This window comes from Tinamus guttatus, unplaced genomic scaffold (assembly GCF_059628265.1).
Source record: "Tinamus guttatus ecotype Peru unplaced genomic scaffold, ASM5962826v1 Tinamus_guttatus_pri_ptg000652l, whole genome shotgun sequence".
NCBI classification, from domain to species: Eukaryota; Metazoa; Chordata; class Aves; order Tinamiformes; family Tinamidae; genus Tinamus; species Tinamus guttatus.
In genome coordinates, this window is record NW_028289186.1 from 1,594,968 (window position 1) to 1,612,749 (window position 17,782).

Sequence of the window (17,782 nt, forward strand, 5' to 3'; positions counted from 1 at the left end):
TTGCACTGCCAGCACGTGCCAACCCCAGCTCCATAGAGGAGCCATGTACATGGATATCTGCAGCACATGGAGGAGCCAAGACGATTCCCTGCAGTTCTGCGGGTGCCGTTGGCACACAACCCACCCCATTTCTTGTTTAGTCACATGCCTGTTTCATTTTCATTTCTGTCTGGATCTTTCCACTCTGGTTTTAGAGGCACCCCAGCTTTAGGCGAGATGGAAAAAGATCAGTACATGTGAAGGTGAGGACATCTCAAAAGAGAGGTGCTCGTTTAATGGATACCAGGGATCTGCCCCGCTTTCAAGCCAAGCTAGACCATGTCCAAAGGCAGAAGCTGAAAAGAGCCTCGCCAGACTCCCTCCCTGTCATCCCCAGCCTGCTCTCATTGAACTAGAGCTGTCCCTATCATGGGGACTTCCTCACAGCCTGTCCCACACTGCAGATACGGGAAACCTCTTCCACCATCACATCTTGTTCTCCTCAGATAAAAGGCCTTACAGTGACAAGGAAAGGAAGCCACTTGCCAATCTAAGACCCAGGGCACAACTACGTTTTTGGAGACAAAAAAATGACAGTTTGCTCCACAAGACCAGAACGGGCAGCTAAGGCATCAACCTACAACGTGGTCTTCAAATATAGCAAGAAGCTGAGCTGCGTTATAGATTTGCATGGGCAAATGAAGGATGTGAAAGAGACTGGCACCTGTCTGCTGCACTGGTGTCCCCTCCTCGCTCTGTGTCACCGAGCAGCTGCTGCACCTGCCATTCCACCCTCACGTTGGTCCCCTGCAACAACCAAGGGCTCCACACCATGCACAAGAGCTTAGGGGGGATGATGCCCATGCCGTTTTGAAAGCCCACCATCGTCCAAAGTGTTGCAAGAACTTGAGCTAGCAACTCTGGTCCTCAAAGCAACAGCCTGGAAAGACCTGAGCACAGACATCTCCCCTTGCTGGATAGGTCTCTCTCCCTCGAGGGCCTCTCCCCACTAATTAATGTGTGTTATTGATAGGCCCATGTTTCCCAAAAATACAGCAGAGCCCTCCTAGCACAGGCTTTCAGCTACCAGAAGTACCAGGGAAACCTCTTTGTAGAAAATTAGCTGTGTGTGCTCCAGAGATGCGAGTTTCACCCCTCACTCTCCTATCTCAGTTTCGCTTATTTGTGTTTTGAAGCAGAGGATATTTAGCATTTTGTAAGCTTTTCCCCTTGCTCCATTTAGCCTGGTCTCTCCAATTGCACCTCAAGCCAGGCACCAGAAAACAACATGGCAAGTAATGCATAGAGATTTGGCTCAAAATTGAGACTAAGAGAAAAAAAAAACCTTTATTCTCCCTCAGGGCATTAGTCACAGTGGAAAGCCCTGCCACCGTATTTCAGGGTGGCATTAATCACAGTCCCCATGCTTCCCCAAATAGGCCGTGTTAATTCATAACCTGTCTATGATCAAGCCTTGAAGCATCTTGGGGCACAGCAAGCAAGTTATCAGTCACATCAGCATGTAAATCTGTCCGTGAAGTTTCCTCTTCTTCATCGCTGAAATCAGACTTAGTATTTCCACTGATAAGCACATTTGATTTAAACAAATGGCCAACTCTAAAGCAAACGGAGTGTACAAATACAGCTTGCCCATACACTGCGGGCACGTGCCAGGCTGGCAGGACTGCGGTGGCATTTGGGCAGGGGGGAGTCATGCAGACTTTAAATTAAATTTATGGCTTGCATCAGAAGGTCTGAGGCAGAGACTGCCGAACGAGCCATCTGCCTGCATGTCCCCAAAGGATGGTCCTTGATAAGGGATAAAAGCTAAAACCACCACCATCTAACTCTGAACCATTTGTACCAGCAAAGGATTTGGCTCTCAGCATGTCCCTAAGATTAAAACTAGTAACATTCGGGTCTAAAACAGTTGGGGAGAGAGGACCTTTGAGCAATACCTCTCCTGATCATCTGCAGAGAGTCACCAATGGGACACAGAGGAAAGACCATAGGAGGCAGCAGCTCAAAGGCCATGCGCTTTCTCCTTGGAAGCGGAGGACTTCAGACTCTGGGTGCCTTTACACCACTTTCCCAAAGTGGTTTTCTCCAAAGGGAGAAGCACAGCAGTGTGTAGCACATGAGGAACTGCTAAGACCTGCTCCCTAAGTTGTCTACCCATTAAATATCCAAAGGGGAAAAACCCATTCCTCTCCAGCATCCAGCTGGTACAAGTACAGTCACCTCTGATCATCGTGCTGTGGGTTAACAGCCTAATACCCAATGGCAGAGACTTGACGAGATGTCTTGTTGATGTAAATCCTGGCCTTACCACCCAATACTCCTTGATAAGTTTGCTCTGAAGATTTTCATGCCCTGGACAAGGGGATGCAAGAGGCCACCTCCAACGTGCACCAGAGACCGCACTGCAACGGGCAAGGTGGCAGCTGCCAGTTTAGCAGATGGGCTTAGTGCATCACACGCTGCCAACAAGGAGAGGAAGCATAACACAAGACCGAAACTACTTGGAAAAAAAAAAATACAATTTTTGCCTGAGCATTCGCAGTTTCTGCAGAATGGGAGAGGCAGATCGAGTTTTATCTGGTCCACATGCATTTCAACACCCAATTATACGCATCTGCACTAGCAGGTAACTAACTGTTGAGATGTTTCCAATTTGCCCAGGGGATTTACACCCATGTCCTCTTAATTAAAAGAGGTGTAGCTAAAGTCTCTCAAGCTTCTCTGAGCATATCAGCCCCAAAGATGCATGAAGGGAAGGGATCCAAACAGGTTATTTTCAGCTGTGGTTTTCAAATTTTCTGATTTATTTTCCAAATCAATTTTAAATTAGCTCTTTTTCTGCTTCAAGGACATTCCACTGATAGGAACACAAAGTGACCACCTCAAACACTAAGCTACACTTTAACCTCAGAGGCAGCATTACCTACTAGCCTCAAAAGGCCTAAAATGAGGAGAAATCTCTCTTAAAGTCCCTCAGTCAGGGAGGTTTAGTGGCCTGTACATTACAGATGTTTTTGTTCTCACGCAGAGAGCTATAATTAAATTGCAGACCCACCTGCCAGACAGTTGGGGCATTAAAAATATATTGCCAGCCAATTCTGAAAGTGGCCCAGCTGTTGCCTACGCGGCTGGGCTGTCCCCGGAGCAGCACAGGATTCGCTTTACTGCCTTGAAGTGAAGCAGAACGTGCCCTAAGAAGGGACAAGAGACCAGGGGCTCCTACAACATGGGAGTAAATAGCACTAAAATGAAGATTTTGGGATGCTGAGTGCATAACAATCCCATCGCATTTGGCACATTTTACAAGTATCTACACAATTCCATTAGAAATTACATTCCTTTGAAATTACAATATAGGCAAGATGGATTATCAGTACATAAAAGCAGGCTCAGCCAGAGCTACAGCAAAGCAAATTAAGAGATACACGAATAACTATTAACACAACATTGATGCCAAAACAGCACCAAACTACAGATCAGGTGCATCACATACACATGACATGCTGCTCACAACAGAAATCGCCTCTCCCGGGATGCAGTCAGCACCAAAAGCCTCTTCAGCAATCGTGTTAGCAGCAATTATAGCAATTGTATTAATGCAAGGCTTATCATGCTCTTCCCCAGTGCAAAAGCAAGCGGAAAGTCGCCCACGCACTGCAGAGACCTACGAAGGGCACTTTCCGCTGGAGAACTTTACACTTCTGGAAAGAATTTGCTCCTCGATGTCTAACAGGGCTATTCGTACCCTAGCAGTGCGCCTTTAGGTGCTCTCTGACTGCTCACATCTTCCTATAGGGCAAGTGGAATCTTTATATGGGATCTAAGCTACGCGAATGCAGTCGATGCCTTTTCCTCTTTGCTTGGTCCCACTCAGAAATATCACCTTTGGTGAAAACAGAAGCTAAACATACACAGAACAGACATCCTACCTCACCATAACCGGGCCAGAGCACGCAGGGCAGTCCGTTAATCCACAGAAACCACAGGGCAGCTCCGAAAGCACCAAGGCTCGGAGGATACGGGAGGTGGGCAGAGCTCGGTCTAGGATGTAGCAGACAGTTTGCTGCCTGATAAGAAGGCTCCAGCCTCCGGCATCCTCCAGGAGGCTTGGCCAAGGTGGTGGAGCCTGGAAAGCTTCAAGCGAAGACGTGACAGCGAGGGTTATATACCCAGAGACACAGCCCAGCTTCTTCTGGAAGGCCGGGGGGGTGGAGAGAAGAAAAGGAAGTCACCACGGTCGCTTATCGGCGCAACGGCGGCCGCGGCGAGTCGAGCGCTCGGAAGGGACCGGGGAGGGCAACCACCAGCGCACACGGTGCGTGACGACATCCCTCAGCTCATGGCAAAGAAAAAGGCAAGAAACGAACGGCTTTGGGGCAGAGTTATGCCCCATGGAGGTCCTCTATCCAAGTAGACTTTCTTATTAAACCTGCATGCAGGACACAGATTCCTGCTCCACAAGCAACTCCCACCCGCTCTCCTTCAGAAGGAACTTGTTTAGGTGCCCAAGACATCTTAGCAGCCCTGCTTGTTTTTTTAGGGTTTCTAATTAATCTCTAAAAAGCAGCCCCTTCATTTCACTATGACTTTCCCTGCCCTGTAAAGTAAGGTCCGTAACCTTTCCTTCGTGCACTTCTTTCAGGAAGATATTGCTTTAATATGGAGAGTGGAGCACTATGTATCTCCAGGGACAGGTATGTCTCAGAGAGCAGCATTTTTACCCAACTTTCCTGGGCTAAAACCCTCTGGACAGGCGACAGAAACACACGGAGCACTGGGGTATAAGGAACCCCACTTGGAGGCAGTGTCCCTAGTTAACCATGAAGAAAAATAGGCTCTTCCAGAGGATGATGCAGAACCTATTCCTCTCCCTTCACTACACAGGGACATTCATTTGAGCTACTCAGTACAGATGCCTCAAATTAGATAGCCCAAGTATCCCAACACATCCATGTCCTAGGTTTAAATTAGAGAGGTAGCAAGGTTTGCAGGACGAGATAACTCTTTCTCTCTATATGTATATATACACACACACACACATACATATATATATAAGATCAGATGATATAGTTGGTAAAAAAAAAAAAAAAAAAAAAAAAAAAAAAAAAAAAACAGACAAGCTTTCCCAGAGCAGGAAGAATTTGGGTTCTTCATTCCTCGGGAAGCTGTGGAGGATGCTCCACTCTTCTGAAGAGGTCTGGAATAGTTTTCCCACCTATTCTCAGGAAGCCAAGGAGAGAGGCCATTCCCAGTCCTACCAGAGCAGTCCCAGCAAGTGGCTTTGGATCCAGAGCTGCTAAGAGCAAACTTGGATCGTTACAGTCCTGTATCTGGACAACTAAATACCTCCCTCCTCCATGGTTCTTTCCTATACCTGCCTCACAAGCAGGAGAAACAAGACCTCTGCAGACCATCCTCCTGCGGGCTGGCACGCAATTAAATATACATCAATCAGAGTATTAAATAGCTGGGAATGCGGCTGCCTCGGCAATCCGGAGTATTCAGCCCATTATCCCGCAGCCACTTAGCACAATTACAGCTGCTTTGTGGTCAGCCTTTAATGTGCCAGAGAGCAGCTGAGGCACCCAGGGGATGGGAGAGCAGCCCCAAGCCCAGGATGGTCCAGCTGGTCCTGCAGGGAAGAGCAGAAGGGGGACAGACCAGAGCTAGACTCGCTTTTAAGGTCTGACCTTCTCCTTTGGCTTGTAGAGAAAGAGCTGGGCTTCTCCTGCAAAAGATGGGAGAGTAAGTGGCTCTTGGGCTCGAAGAGGATGTTAATGCCACATCAGTAGGGAAAAAGAGGGAAAGAGCGAGACAACTCCAGGGAGATGAGCAGAGAAGCACACGGGTGTAATTGCTGCTAATGGAGAGGTTGCTAATAGCCCTCCAGCATTTGCTCCCCAGATGTCCAATGCAGATGGTGGGAGCTGCCCTTAGGATAACGCTTCCCTCGCGTGCCCTTGGGACACAGATGTGCTAAGGATGGAACATCTACCCCCAGAACATGCAGTGAGGGGGACACGCAGTGTCAGGCAGGACATGAGGTAACTCCCCCATCTTTCCTGCACTCAATTCAATATCTTTGCTGCTCACTCCACCTCTGCCATGTCTGACCAAAACAGAGTTGTTTTTAGATTAATCAGAGGCAGAGCTTTCGTATTTCCTAGATTAAATTGTCATAAGATTCAGCCAGAACCCGTCCTCTCTCATGTAGGCATTGCAATACCCATGGCAATGCCACTGTCCCAGACACAAGACATCCTACACAGTAACCACCAAAAGCACCCCAAAAATGAGCCATGTCCCTGCTATATTGCTTGACACAGAGGGGCAAGGGCTCTCTCCTCACCAAAACACTTGTCAGAAGCCTCCTGCCATGAGCCAAAGACATGCAGCAACAGAGGCAGTAGCCTCTGGGGGTAACAATTTAAAAATAGAAGAAAAAAGAGAAGAAACAGATAGACAGAACCACTGCTCGAGCCTAAGCACCAGCGCAGGAAGCTCAAGCAGCAAGGGGGAAGGCAGCCCTAGCCGATGCTGTAGCCCCCGTTGCAGGACATGATCATTTGTGGTAAGATTCATCCCATAATATGGTTGTTTCCACCATGCACAAACAGCCTGCACTAACATTTGGCCTGAAGTTGTAATTCAGTTGCTTCCAGGGACTCCCTTTAAAGACAAACATGGGAAATTCAGGTCTCCTCTCACTCACATGGGGCTGAAGGCTGCATCCGTCGCCTTTCAAACCTTTCCAGCGTAGGAGCTGGAGCACTTAGCAGGATCACATAGAAAAAGAAGAGGGGGTCCACGTGTTTCTCCATTACATCTCACCCAGTCCCCAAAAAGGCAAGGCCTTTGCTCCATCTGCTGGCTAGAAAACTTCTAAAAGTCTTTTAGAGCAGCAGTGCAGGGCTCCTGTGCATGGCCAGGTCTTCTCCAGGACCGTCAGGCTCAACACAGCTCTGTGATGGGCCATTCCTGATAAGGACTGCAAGGAAAGGTCTTTCTGCAAGTACAGAGATCTCCCAAGACCAAGTGGAACAGCAAGGTAAGGCCAAAGGCACCACGTGGTGCAACGTTAGGCAGAAGGAATCATTTGGTTCCCATCTCTGTTAGGCGATGGGAGTGGGATGATGCTTTTCCAAGCAGAAGCACTCAGATCTGGGCTAGTGCAACGTAAATCAGCTCCATTGCGGAATGGAGATAAGGATATGGATTATTTTAAAGATAAATAAAAGCGCTCATTTATTAGGATGATGCCAAGGGAAGAAAAAAACCCAATCCTTTTCCCTGGGAGCACAGGAAAACCGAAGCAGCTCCAATGCAAGAGCCAAGGAGCCCAGAAGCCCTCACTATTAAGCAGAGACAAAAGGGACTAGATGGGTGACCTGATGTGAAAAAAATAATGGCCTGTCCCAAACTCCTGCTCCTTCATCACCAGGATATCCTGAGGAGAAGACATCTCTGTGACCCCTACCCTGACACACCACGTTTGCTGCTACCATCTGCCCAAGCCCACGTCACGTGTGTCCCAGAAATCCTCAGCTTTCAGGATTATATAACCCGACAAGCTAATTAAAAACGAGGAGGCTTATTTTGGACCTGGGCAGGGTGACAAGACAAAAATATAGCCCATGGCAGGGCCCTGTCCCCTTTGAAGAATGGCCAGGGCTATTTTTTACCTAGATACATCATGAGGAATTGCAGAGAAAAAAAATACATATATATGCCACAGCTATATTTAGAATTTAATCAGTGGTAGAGCTTGTAACACTTCTTAGAGAGGAGACGGATGGAAATGTTTCAGGAGAGCATGGGGGGAGGAGGAAGGGAAAAAAAAAGAAAATCAAGGACAAAAATAGCCCTGGAAACAACCTTACATGGAAGGGATGCTGCTCTAGGGTGTGAAGGGGAATTTTTGTTGTTTTGAAATTAAATAGTGTGCGACCCACCCTCTTCAAGTCCCTAATGCCAAGCACCTCGCCCCAAGGGTAGTGCCTACATCAAACATTCAGTTCTCCTGCCCAATTTGTCCTTAATTCCCTGTCCCATGTGTCCAGCACAGCTGCTCCAAGCGGGAATGACAGACCACGACCAACCTTGGCCACAGGGAAGGGCTTGGAAGACCGAGCGAGCAATATCATGGTTACCTTGGATGTGACCCATATCAGAGAAGGCCTTAACATCAATTTAGCACAAAAACTGATGATATTTCTCATTGCTTATTCTCACACACCATGAGCAGGTCTTCCCGAAGTTTCTCCCATTGGAATCACTCCATTTTCTGCAGAATGCTTTGAAACGTCATGAGGCCACAGTGGAAGGTGCATGAACCACTCTTCATGCCTGCTTCCCATTCATTTATTTTTTTAAGGCAGATGCTTCAGCACTGTTTTCTTAACCCAACCAGTGTCTCTTCACCCCATCTTGGTGCCCACAGAACCCTCCTTGTCTCCCTTGTTGGAAGGGAGAAGCTTTTTCCTCCCTAACTGCCCTGGTGTGCGCTATCACCAGCCTGAAATTTATTTAAGCAAGGAATTTCCATAAAGCCTGCAGGAGATTAGCAGGCAGCGCAGCAGAGTCATGACACAGTCCAGATTTACTAGACATATAATAACGGCAGGTTGGTAATGGGAGTCATTTCCAGACATAATTGTAAGGTCATGGCAACGTTCTTTCTCAGCTGGAGAGGGAAAGGAGGCAGTTGCATGAAAGCAGATGCTCCAGCTGGGTCACAGCAAGAGGATTTCCATTTGCACGGGACCCGCATGGGACATCCGTGGTGGCCACGGGGTCTACAGAAGGAGCAGCAGCAGCTCAGGAGGACCAGGACGAGAAGCTGGTGCACATCTCGTCCATGCATCCCTCAAGGTCTTTGGACAAAGTGATGCAGGCAGCACCGAGAGCTGTTTGCAGAGAAAGCACAAGCAGGAAGCGCCCAGTTCCTGATTTCCACTTCGGTTTAATATGAAGAATTTCCTTCTTCCCTTCGGGCTCGCGCAGGAAGCCTGCAAACAGGCCAGCCCCATAATCTGGTTTGGCCTCATCCTACACCCGTTTCCTGGAATACAGAGCGGGGCGGCGGGAGCCGCTTTCCATCCCTGCTCCAAAGGCTGCCGGTGCAGCTTTGGTCTGGACCTTGCTTTTAATCCAGATGTCAAAAAAGGAACCGAATAAGCCAATTCCTACTGCGAGAAAAACACTTGTGGACACTTAAACATCTGCAACCTGACTAGGGGCTTGTAACAGAAATGCAATTTAAATTACTACTTTGTTTTCATAATTATTTACCACAGTAAAGTCTAGTGAAAAACAAAACAAAATCACGTCTGCTCCATGTGCAAATACTGCGTTTCCCGTCCATCCATGCACGCCTGCAAGTTCCCCCCCACAAAAACCTTCCTGTGCTTCCAAGAGAGCTCTCCTGTGCACAAAGACCTTCATACAGAGAAAAACAAGAGACCAAAGAAATACATAAATAAAACAGTGAAAATCTGAGCAACAAAGCTAGGGAGCAAAAGATCCCGGCTGCCTGGATAGGAAGGGCTTGCAAGACTGGCTTATGCAAGGAGGCTGCTGCAAAGGAAACCAGTGCAAACGCAAAAACTGCTGCTGCAGCTCGAAATCAGTGTAAATGCAAAAACTGCTGCTGCAGCTCGTCTGGAGCCACCCAGAGTGACCTTCTTAAGTGGAGCTGAGCTCACCAGCGCCGGAGCCAAGCGCCGAAGCAGGGCCTGCCCAGAAGGAAACGGGTTCAGCGCGCTCGGCATCTGCTCCCGGAGCGGAGGGACGGCAGCGCCGGAGCCGCGCGCTCCCCGCCAGCGGATACGGCGCGTCCTGCTGCTTCCTGCCCGCAGCTCTGCCCACACCGCGCTGTTAATGAATATCCGAGGAGCCAAAGCTTTTGCTTTTGCATCCCAGGCCATTAGTTTCCACCTCCCCGCCGCTGCCAAAGCAAGCAGCTCTTGCAAATAGGTAAGGTTAATATTTACATTCAAATGCGGTGCAGGAAGCATGGGTTTTTTCACCGGGAAGGCCCGAAGGCTGCTCAGGTGGTCAGGGTTGGCATTGCATCTCCTGACACTGCAGCCTGTGCCAGCACCTGCAGGTAGCTCGAGCCCTCAAAGGGAACCGCTCTCAAAGCCTGATAAAATTAAAGCAGAAGTAGCACTTCAAGCACACAGCAAGCCCGATTTTATAAAGGGTTCCTGTGAATGCACAGAAAAGGTTGTCCAAGACATGCAGCTCTGGGTTTTGTATTCCATTCAATAGCTTTTTTGTTAAGTCCGTTAAAGAAATTGAGGCATTTCACTAAAAATACCAGTCCCTCTCTGGGTCAGGGAGGGTTCAAACTGGCTGGGCTGCAGGGAGCGTCTCCTGGACCATGTGGAATATGGGGAGATGAGCAGCCAGGAGGGTTTTGTGCAATCGCTGCTGGCTAAAACACGCAAACAGGCCCCACAGCACAAACTGCTGTGGCCTTGGAGCCAAGGGGGAGGCTTCTCACTCCTACGGATGCAGGTGGGAAAGGAGAATAACTGCACGTTGGGAGCTGCTGTGTTGGAGGCAGCAGGGCTCGGAGCACCAGAAGGGCAGCACGGAGAGCAGCGAGGACACGGGGCTCCCTAATCTATCCGTATTTATCACACAACGGCACCAATTCAGCAACAGCCCCACTCGCCTCTGCAGAACTGGGGCTGCCCCAGCTCTGCCCCCAGGCACTTTATAGGGGCAATCCGGAAGGTCACATTTATGCAATTCCTCCAGACTTCTCCATCCTCCCAGTCTTACCATTCCAGGAAACTTGTATGTAAAGAATAATCTTGTCCTAAGGACAAGGGAAATGCTTATGGCAGCCATCTGCCAAACTCTCTGGAAATGCCTTTCCAGGAAGGGAACCTGGGTTTTAGGGGCCTGCAAGTCCATGCAAGTCATAGGGAGACCTCTAATTGCACCCAGGAGCATCTCGTAGAGGGCATCAGCTGTTAAGGGGCATCTGCTTATCCAAACAGCTCCCAAATGCAACTTGGAGTTGCACAGCCCAGTAAGAGGGATGAATGGGGAACAAGAAGACCACGCTCCCTGTGCAGTTGGACACCCCGTTCCCGGCCCGCTGCCCACCCTACCTGCTCCTGGAGCCATTCCCTTGGCTCGGACGCCCGCATCGCCTTGGGTTGGAGCTCCTGAAAAGGCTCTTCGCAGCACCCCAGGCCAAGCACACACTGGCTGCAGCAGCTCCGCACCAGCGGCTTTTGTGAGCCAGCCCGTAAGCCGATTAATGCTAAAGTGCTCTTAATTCCAAGGGCTCCCATGTGAGCAAGGCGGTGGATGCAGTGCATGGGATCGGCTGCCTTGGGATCAGCCGGGCCTTGACACGGACCAGGTTTTCCAGGACTCTCACAAGGGCCGAGCTGGCAGCAGCATCCCAGCTGTTTTGCTGCCCTAAGACACTGCTCTATAAGGTGGGGTTAGCAAGTTATAGGCAGCGTGGATGAACACGGAGTAGCCTGTGGGCACAACTAGGGCTGGGGATAGAATCCAGGGGCCCTGGATTCCAGCCCATTCCTTTAAACTCCATCACCTGCCAGCAAACAAGTCTCCTTGCTTCCCGCAGCACCACCCGGATGAGTGTTATTCCTACATAAAGTTCTTCTGCATACTTTTAATCAACGAATAGATGCTGAGCTGCGGTGTGTGGGTATCTACGGGAGAGACAACCAGGTTGGATGGCAAAACCTTTTCATTATCAAAAAAAAAAAAAAAAAGGAAAAGAAAAAGAAAAAAGAGACACCGCCAAAACATGAACTAGTCAAGTTCCCAAATTCTGGTGTTGCAGGAACACACATGAGGAGTCTCTGGAGTTACATTCAAACAGGGACCGTGGAAGTCCTGAGCTACCCGCATTTGATGCTGTACCAGCACTGAACAGCCTCTATTCTATATCTGATATTTCTCGGTTTTAAGGGACCCTGAACTGTTCCCCAGCATCACTGGCCAAGACACATTTAGCTTTTAACAGCCATAAAAGCTTTTCCTGAGTCACCTTAAAGCTGGCACTGTGAATGGGCCAATGAGTCCTGCCTCCAAACAGGCCACCTGCGCCGGAGCCCCGGTGCTGTGAGCACCAGGAAAGGCAATTCCTTCAAATTTCCCCAATTGGAAGCGGCAGCAGAGGAGGAACCAAAAGCGAAAGATGCCCCCAAGCCTCCTGCTGCCACCAAGGAAAAAAGGACTGAAGGTTTGAAAAAAAAAAAAGCGGCAGGGAGGGGCGCACCGAAATATGTTATTTTAAGCTTAGCGCTCACCTGCGGGAGGTCATGGCCAGGGCGAACCGAACCGAACCGAAACGGGAGCGAGAGCCGAACCGGAGCGGAGCGAAACGGCGGCGGCGCCGGGAGCGCAGCCGGGAGCGGCACCGCACGGCCTGGCCACGCCCCCTCCCCTCCGGCCACGCCCCCCTCCGCCAGAGGCCACGCCCCTCCCGCTCGGTCACGCCCCCCCCGCAGCCAGGCGCCGCGGCCACGTGCCCGCTGGGGAAAACCCTCCCTGTGACGTCAGGGGAATCCCCGCCCTCGGCCACGCCCCCCCCCCGTCCCGCGCTCGGATGCCCGGGGCGCGGGCGCTGCGCGGCCGAGCGGCTCCATCCCGGGCTCCATCCCGGGCTCTGGAAGAGAGAGGGGGGCCTCCCTGTCACACAGAGCAGCACGAAATGGTCAAATATCAGCGCAGTGGCCCAATAGCAGCACAATTAGCTAATTAGCCACAGCGGGAGGCGGCTGGTTTGGGTGTGCGCAGCCCTGCAGCACACTAATCAATCCACCTTGGGGGAGTGAGTCCCCATGCAGCCTCATTGCAGTTTTGTGACAGCGCTGAGATTTCACACCAGAAGCGGGTTTCGGGTTGGGTGCAGGACCTCGGTGCTGCAGAAGGTCCAGATCTTGCTGCTGGATTCACAAGGATCTGGCCACAGTGATGGTCATGCTGTTCAGAGAGCCAAGAAGGTCTCCCGAAAACTCGCTGAGCTCCCTGAGTCTGGCAAGTCCCATCATCATTTACTGTTATCCCCCCATGCCTCCAGCTCAGGGGCTGCTTTGGGACCAATACGGTGTCTCCAGAGTGGATTCCTGCTCTCATTCCAACACCTAAGGTGAGAGGGAGAAGTCAACATCAAAATATTCCACAGGAGGAGCTGGGGTCAGGTGCGCTGCCTGCTTTATACAAATACGGCACATTTTGCCTTATCTGATGTGTAAACTCGGAAGCCTTTGCCAGACTCCTATCAAATATATGCTGCTTCACATTGAAAAGCAAACAAACAACCCTCTCCCCAGAATCTAACCCAGAGACATGCCCTGAATCTGGCACCTTTCATGAACGCTGGGTGAGGAAACAAAGCCAGCTGTCCAAGAGCAAGAGCAGAGCCAGGACACAGCCAGCGAGCACCCCCCCGGCCCAGCACTGCCTACACGCAGGGGCAAAAATAGCAGTTTTATACCTATAATAAGACTCAGCGAATTCCACGTCTATTTGGGGAAGCCCCAGGGAGCTGGCAGGAGTGAAGGGGACCAGCGGGTTGCAGAGCTTCCCCGCGTGCCACTTATGGCACGAGGGGACCCGCAAGGACAAACAGCAGCTCTGGTGCTCACGAGGCCCCTGCTCACCTTCCTTGTCCCCCTGTGCTGGCTTCTACCTTCCTTCACACCCCTGCAGATCCCCGGGAAAGCAGAGGGACCGGCTTCCAGGGTGACACATAGGAATTCCCCAGAGGCACCTTAGCCACCGTCCCCTCCTCCAGAGGATGCCAAGACCATCCCGCCCCCCTGCCCTCTCCTCCGGGAAGGTTTTCCCATTCCTTTAGGCAGCTTGGGTTGCACGTGCTGTGCTCCTGAGCAAGAGCTGCCAGAAAGCCTGAGCAGGCCCTTCCCCTGAGTCACACTTGCTGCCCACGCACAGCCTCAGCTCTTCCTCTTTCCTCCATCCTTCCCCACACAATGGGTTTTTCCAGCTTTTTTTTTTTTTTTTTGGCCTTTTTAACGCTGTCAGAACTCCACTTTTCATCCCGGCCAAGACAACGAGGGTTTTTCTCCTCCCGCTTTGCAGCAACCCTGGCAAAAAGCCCGTGGAAGAGGCACTGACTTTGCAAGCCCCTGCCTGCCGCGGTACAATACGGACATTGTCAAGAAAAGCTTGCGGCAAGAGGCCGAGCTTGAGCAACACGCGGGCCCAGCGGCGAGTTGTGCAAGGCCTGGAGCTCTCCGAACAGGGGCCTCATTGTTCCCCATTGTCACTCCTTGGCGTCCCCTTGGCCATTGAAAAGTCGGTTCCTACGGAGCTGGTGCAGATGCTCAGCAAAATGTGCATCACTCCGTGGCATGGAAACGGGTTGCTCCGCTGAAGGAGCTGCCTCCCACATGACAGGGCACCCAAGATCTTTTCTCACTCCAGGCCACTCGAGTGAGCACAAGGTCTTGGCAGAAATTATCCATATGCCACCTTATTCCTTGCAGAAAGATGAAGCTGCAAGACTTGGGCCCGCTAGAAAAGCCGATAAAAACATACAGAATAAGGAAGGAAAGGCAAAAGGGCACTTGAACAAGTGAAATAATTCAGAGATTGTAATTCCCCTCCCTACAGCCAGCATCGAGTTGACCATCGTAAGGAGAATGAATTAGAAGATACAGCAGGTACGTGCACAAGTCACTCGGGTTCAAGGGCAGAAACCAGTTTGACTCCACATTGTGTCTCTCCAAGGGAGTTGGTGTGAGGCAGAGGGTGCAACAAAGAATTAAAAAGAACAGGTCCCTTTAAAACATATTTTATAGTTTTCAAACTTTATTTCATGGTGATTGACGAAAGACACAAGTTAGTAATGGTTATATCATGCTGCCCCTCTACTGTGCATTGCCCTTCAGAATTCATACAGCAGTTTACAATGGTCATTAATTTACCCTATAAATGAAGCCACATGGACAGACAATTTTTTTTCTTTAAAAAAGGAGCAAAAAAACAACCCCAGAAAAAAAAAAAAACAAACCTCAATATCTTTTTTGTACATACGCAGTATAAATGCTATTAAAAATAAAGCCGAAGTTAAGTGCACGGCCCCTAGGGAGCACTGCTGAATCTGACCTTGGTTCAGGATGCTTGACAAGGACATAATGTCCCATTTTAAGGCAGTTCCAAGCCCCAGCAAAAGCAGACAGAGGTTTTTTTGTGTGATTTTTTTTTCTTTTTTGCAGTGACCTTGGCTTCATTTCAGTGACACTCTGGAAAATTAGCAGCTTCCTCTGTGCGTGCCGCTCTCCGGGCATCGCCAGCTCCCAAAATCAGCCGTCCTGCCCCGTCCCGCAGCCCTCGCCTACCTACACCCTGCGATCAAAATACAGCCGCTCCACAACAGTCGCAGCACCCTCCTTTAGGAGCCACCCTATATACAGTAGTCACCTGAAATGTCATGTATTGCCATGCACGCACCCATACACGCACCCATCCATGCACCCACACACACAAATACTGCAGTCTCCAGTTCATCTCACAGAAGCCGTGACCCTCCACGAGATATTCAACCAACGGGTTCTTAGAAGGATGACAACTTATTAAAAAAGAGATTTCCACGGGGAACGGGTCTTGCTTGGCAGTGCGGGAAGCAACGGCTGCTTGGGAAGCACGAAAGTTTCTTAGGCTGGATTGGGAAAAGAAAAATCCAGAGGCTGGATTGGGAAAAGAAAAATCCAGAGGGAGGGAGGGAAATGCACTAGCAAGGACTGTTCCCAAACCACCACCATGGCCCAAAACGACGGGAATACAAACTCAAAACCATGCACCTATTCCAATGTCCTTCATGTTTTGACCTTAGAAATGGAACGCATGCAGTTTTGCCCTTTATTTTAAAAGGAGAAGGAAAGTAAAAGAAACGCAGGTGGTTTCACTTTATGCTGTTCCCCTTCATTACATCTATGTTCAGAGGTCACCCTGAGAAAAGCAATTTGACTTTTCATTGCTGAAAACTCAGTGCTGAGAAACGTTTTTTGAGAGAACGGTAAAAGTGGTATTAAAAAAATTAGCAGGAAAACTGCACAGCGACGGCACCCTGGCTCTTAAGTAACATTTGAGGCCTAGCAGGATCTTTCTAATTAATTCTGCGTGCTCCATAAACACCGTTTTACACACGGCAATGCCAGCTGCCTGCTCGGGGGGTAAAGGGGCACAGTGGGATAGATGGCTCTTCCCTTGGAGAAGGATCCTGGATACGGTGGGACATTCCCTGCCATCCCTTGCCGCAGGCTCACGGTTGTTTTTCCTCCTGCTTGGAGGAGCTTCAGTGTTTGCACGGGCTCTAATACCAGGAGAAAAGCAGCGGAGATCCTTGTACGAGTAAATCAACCAAATCCCCACTTGGTTCAGATGGCTCCGTCCCTGCTCAGCACCGAAGAAGGGGCTTTGGGGAAGGCCTGAGACGGGCACGCGGGGAATCCACCGAGGTCTTGCCAGCACCATCGTCCTTCCCTTTCCCTCGAGGGCACGAGCAGCCCCCCAAAAACACAAGCAGAGAGGGAAAAAAAGTAAAAAAAATGCAAAAAAACGCAAAACAAAAATAAAAAGCTTCAAGTATGGATGAAGTTTACAGTGCAGACGCAATGGGGAAGTTCTTCTGTCACTTCTTGGAGACTTGGTTCAGGGCTTGTTCTTTGTTGCTGCTGTTTGATTAGAGTCTGACTGACCTGGATAAACTGCAACCGAACAAATAACCCAAAAGAAAAGGTGTTTCCTACCCCTCCCCCCCTTAGCCCTTCCCCCCCAAAAATATAAAAAGCAATAAGTTTACAAAAATAGAAAATAATTACAGCAATAGGCAGGAGGGTGGGAGGAAGAAGGGAGGGTCCCTGGGGTCTATTTGGCTGAGCAGTGTAATATCGTGGGGTTGTTTAAAGCGTCCTCCACCAGATGCAGGTCCCGGTGGTCGACGGTGACGTCCCTTATGCAGCCCACGAAGGCGGTGCTGAAGGCCTTGGGCAGCCTGTGCGCCACGCCGAGCTTCTCCATCCCTCCTGCAAAACACGGCGGCGTCAAGAGGGTGGGAAAAGGACCTGCTGCATCCACAGCACCCCCAAAAATGCAGGGATGGACCCTGCTCCTCAAAGCCACCCAAGGACACAAGGATGGGAGCATCCCAAGTGCCAGCGGTGCCTCTGAGGGATGCAGGGAGAGGGTTGAGCTGCTGCACCCGGCTTACCCAGCCACAGAGCCCCGTCCGTGTCGAGCTGCGTCGCACCCAGCGGAGAAGAACCAGAGACGGGGGCTTCGTTGCCCACTTGAAGGGAACCCTCTCTCTGTACCCTGTCCCAGAAAGGGAAAAAGGAAGGAAAGACCATCAGCAACCTCAGGTGCAAACCCCAAAGGTGCCCTCCATGCTAAAGCTGGGGACCAACACCCTGCTCCATCCAGCGGGCTCCCATCCAGCATCCCTTACAAGCTCCTACAGATCCATCCTGCTAAGGGCCACGTTTTCCTCCTAATTCCTGGAGAGCCATCAGCAGAAATTCCCAGCGTGCCAGCCATGCCATCTGCTCGCCACTCCCCTTGCCACTACCAAAAATAAAAGCTCCCCAAGCACAGCGACAGCTTGGACCCAACAAGAACCAAATGCCGAGCTAAAATAACAGGCACGGAGCTCTCGTATCTCCGCCAGACTCGCCCCTTTGGTGCTTCCTAGAAGCCAGGGGAGGCCTGTCACAACACGCGTCCCTCCGCATGGCATCGCCCGCGTGCCTTTCCTCTAATA

General features: G+C 50.4%; 2 protein-coding genes across 2 annotated transcripts in view; both read right to left on the reverse strand.

The window, feature by feature from the left end:
• LOC104569270 (tyrosine-protein phosphatase non-receptor type 11) overlaps positions 1-12,400 on the reverse strand; it is a 31,418-nt gene extending 19,018 nt beyond the window's left edge. The window contains exon 1 of the mRNA XM_088536086.1: positions 12,306-12,400. Within this exon, the coding sequence (XP_088392212.1) occupies positions 12,306-12,319 (14 nt within the window). The 5' untranslated portion in view covers positions 12,320-12,400. The remainder of the gene's footprint in view (positions 1-12,305) is intronic.
• Positions 12,401-16,603: 4,203 nt separating this feature from the next.
• Positions 16,604-17,782, reverse strand: part of AGRN (agrin) — a 35,974-nt gene continuing 34,795 nt past the window's right edge. Inside the window, exons 35-36 of the mRNA XM_088536190.1 lie at positions 17,234-17,337; positions 16,604-17,048 (exon numbers count right to left, since the gene is read on the reverse strand). Coding sequence (XP_088392316.1) covers positions 16,891-17,048; positions 17,234-17,337 — 262 coding nt within the window. The 3' untranslated portion in view covers positions 16,604-16,890. The remainder of the gene's footprint in view (positions 17,049-17,233; positions 17,338-17,782) is intronic.